Below are 2,404 nucleotides of genomic sequence, written 5' to 3'. Positions count from 1 at the left end.
AGGTATGGGGAAGGGCAGCGGGCGCGGGAGGAGCTGGAAGCGGGCGCGGCAGAGGCGGCAGCAGAGGCCGGGAGAGCTTTCTCTGCTGTGCAGCGGGCAAACGCCCACATGGCCGAGAAACTCCTGCAGGTGGCTGCGCCGGGGCAGGTGAGCAGTGTCCGAGCTGTACAGCTCCTGCTCGCAACCCCCTCTTTACCTGCCCTGCCTCCCGGGTTGGGAGATGCTCTCATGGAGCCTTTGGCATCCCCGACCCCGCAGCAGGCGACTCGCAGCTTCCAGCAGGTAATTGCTGCTCATTTGAGTGGGTGTCCCTGCAAAACAAGTAATGGGGGGCACTCCCTCTTCTAGCTGGAGGTGTGGGCAGGCTGGGAGCATCCCTCTCCTGCCTCCACCCAGAGCACAGAGGGGTGGGTGAGCCTCATCCCAGCTGCTCCAGTGACTGGAGGGATCATGCCTGCAGCCACAGAGTTCTGGGAGACATCTCCCCTTGAGCTCCCAGATGTCCCAAGGAGCTCGCTTGCCAAGCTGGAGTGGGCTGGGACCCACATTTGCTATCTGGGTGCAGCTCTTCTCCCCTCACTCCTGCTTTCCTCTCCCCAGCTGCAGGACCGGGCTGGCTCTGCCCACAGCACGGCCACCTCTGCTGTCTCACATGGAAAAGCCACGCTCGCCAACACAGAGTCCCTCCTGGCCAGCTTGGAAGGTAAAATACACCAGCCAGAGCATTTCTGGTCACAGCTCAGCTCTCCCCACTCTGGCTCTGGATGCCAAGGGGAGGATGAGGCAGTTCAGTGACAGCTGGGTTGTCCCCACAGGTATGAGGAAGGCACTGGGACATCGGAAGGGTCAGGCTGCCCTGAGCAGGAGGATGACACATGTGCGGGAGAGGGCAATGATGGAGGCCCAGAGAAGGATTAAACAGGCAGAGAAGACGCTGGGAAACTCCTTGTCCATCTCTGCCACGGCCCGGAGGATGGCTGGAGAGGCTGAGCAAGTCTCTGGGGAGAGTGCCAAGGTCTGAGCAGAGGGGCTGTGGGGCATGGCTGGGCTGGCAGCCATCAGGGGCTCCCAAATACAACCTCTGCTGTCGCTCCAGCACAGCCCATCCTTGTCTGCATGCAGATCAGGGGGATGTACCCAGCCAGGGCTCCAGCCTAGGAGCCATCCAAGGTCCTCCTGCATGTCCCCAGGTGACTGTCCCCATCTCTATCCCTTTGCAGAGGGCACAGGCTGTGCTGCAGGGGAGCAAGAAGGCCCGCAAGCACACCAGGCAACTCACCACGCGTGCCAATGAGACCCAAAGGGAGCTCTCCCGGCAGGAGCGTGTTGCTGAGAAGCTCAGGGAGGACCTGGAGGAAGCACATAAGGTGAGTCAGGTCCCCTAGAGCAGGTTATGTCCTCCAAAGACTGGAAATGGCTTCGCCCACAGCCCAAAGCATAGGGAGCAACCTGGCTTTTGGGCTCCAGTGGATGGGGAATGCCTTGGAGACTGGGATCTCTTCCCATCTCCCATCCAGTCAAGGGTCAACAGTGTCCCTGATCTGGGTGTCTGTCTCTGTTGGAAGGTGGGGACAGAGGTGAGTGAGATGGCAAAAAGCCTCCAGGAAGCCCGGGGCTCACTGATCTCGGACATTGAGACCTTGAACGACCTGCTGAGCAGCCTAGGTGAGATCTGGGGTGGGCGTGGGGTGCAGGCCCCCAGGGAAGGGCCAGGCTGTCAGGGCCCAGGGCTCTCCTTCTTGCTGGTGCTGTCTCCTGCTTGGTGGCCATCTGGGCTGAGCTGGGAGCCCTTTGGCTGTGATTGCTCTGGATCATAGCAAAGCTTCTTGAGTGCTCAAGTAAAGCCCTCATGCAGAATGAATTTGGGCTTGCTGAATGTGTGTGCTTATGCCTGGTGTGGGGACACTGATCTCCCTTGGCATCTCCAGGAGCAGGGCTGGGTCAAGGGCTCAGTCCCTTTGGAGCTGAGAGAGATGCTGGGCTGGGTTTACTCCTTGCTGTGGATGGTTTTGCTCCAGCTCCCCCCTGCTTTGATCATCTGGGTACATTTCTGAGCACCATAGGACTCCTGCATCTGAGAAGTTTTGCAAAGGGGTGGAAATCATCACCCACCTGTAAGAGAGAGACATGCCCAGGCTCTCCCTGCAGCCACACTCCTGTTAGCTTCCCTGCCACCAACTGGGAAGCTGCAATGCCTCCATGCCCCGCTACACGCGCGTTTGTCTGGTGTTGAGGGTCTGAGCTCCTGGAGCACGTCCAGAGCCTCTCTAGCTCTCCTCTCTGCCTCTCATCCATGTCCTCTCCCTTTGCCCAGGCAACCTGGAGCAGGTCCCGCAGGCAGAGGAGGTGCTGAGCGCCGGGCGGCTGCAGCTGGAGCGGCTGTGGCTGCGCCTGGGAGCGCCGG

The 2,404-nt window shown here is 60.4% G+C and overlaps 1 protein-coding gene across 1 annotated transcript in view; it reads left to right on the top strand.

Annotated features, from left to right (window-relative positions):
- Nucleotides 1-2,404, top strand: part of LAMC3 (laminin, gamma 3) — a 21,639-nt gene that overhangs the window by 18,568 nt on the left and 667 nt on the right. Inside the window, exons 21-26 of the mRNA XM_009998985.1 lie at nt 3-147; nt 601-703; nt 816-1,015; nt 1,221-1,367; nt 1,566-1,665; nt 2,315-2,381. Of these exons, the coding sequence (XP_009997287.1) occupies nt 3-147; nt 601-703; nt 816-1,015; nt 1,221-1,367; nt 1,566-1,665; nt 2,315-2,381 (762 nt within the window). The remainder of the gene's footprint in view (nt 1-2; nt 148-600; nt 704-815; nt 1,016-1,220; nt 1,368-1,565; nt 1,666-2,314; nt 2,382-2,404) is intronic.

Source organism: Chaetura pelagica, unplaced genomic scaffold (assembly GCF_000747805.2).
Source record: "Chaetura pelagica isolate M959 unplaced genomic scaffold, ChaPel_1.0 scaffold405, whole genome shotgun sequence".
NCBI classification, from domain to species: Eukaryota; Metazoa; Chordata; class Aves; order Apodiformes; family Apodidae; genus Chaetura; species Chaetura pelagica.
The sequence above is the reverse complement of the archived record's forward strand: the minus strand, read 5'-3'. Positions and strand labels throughout refer to the sequence as shown.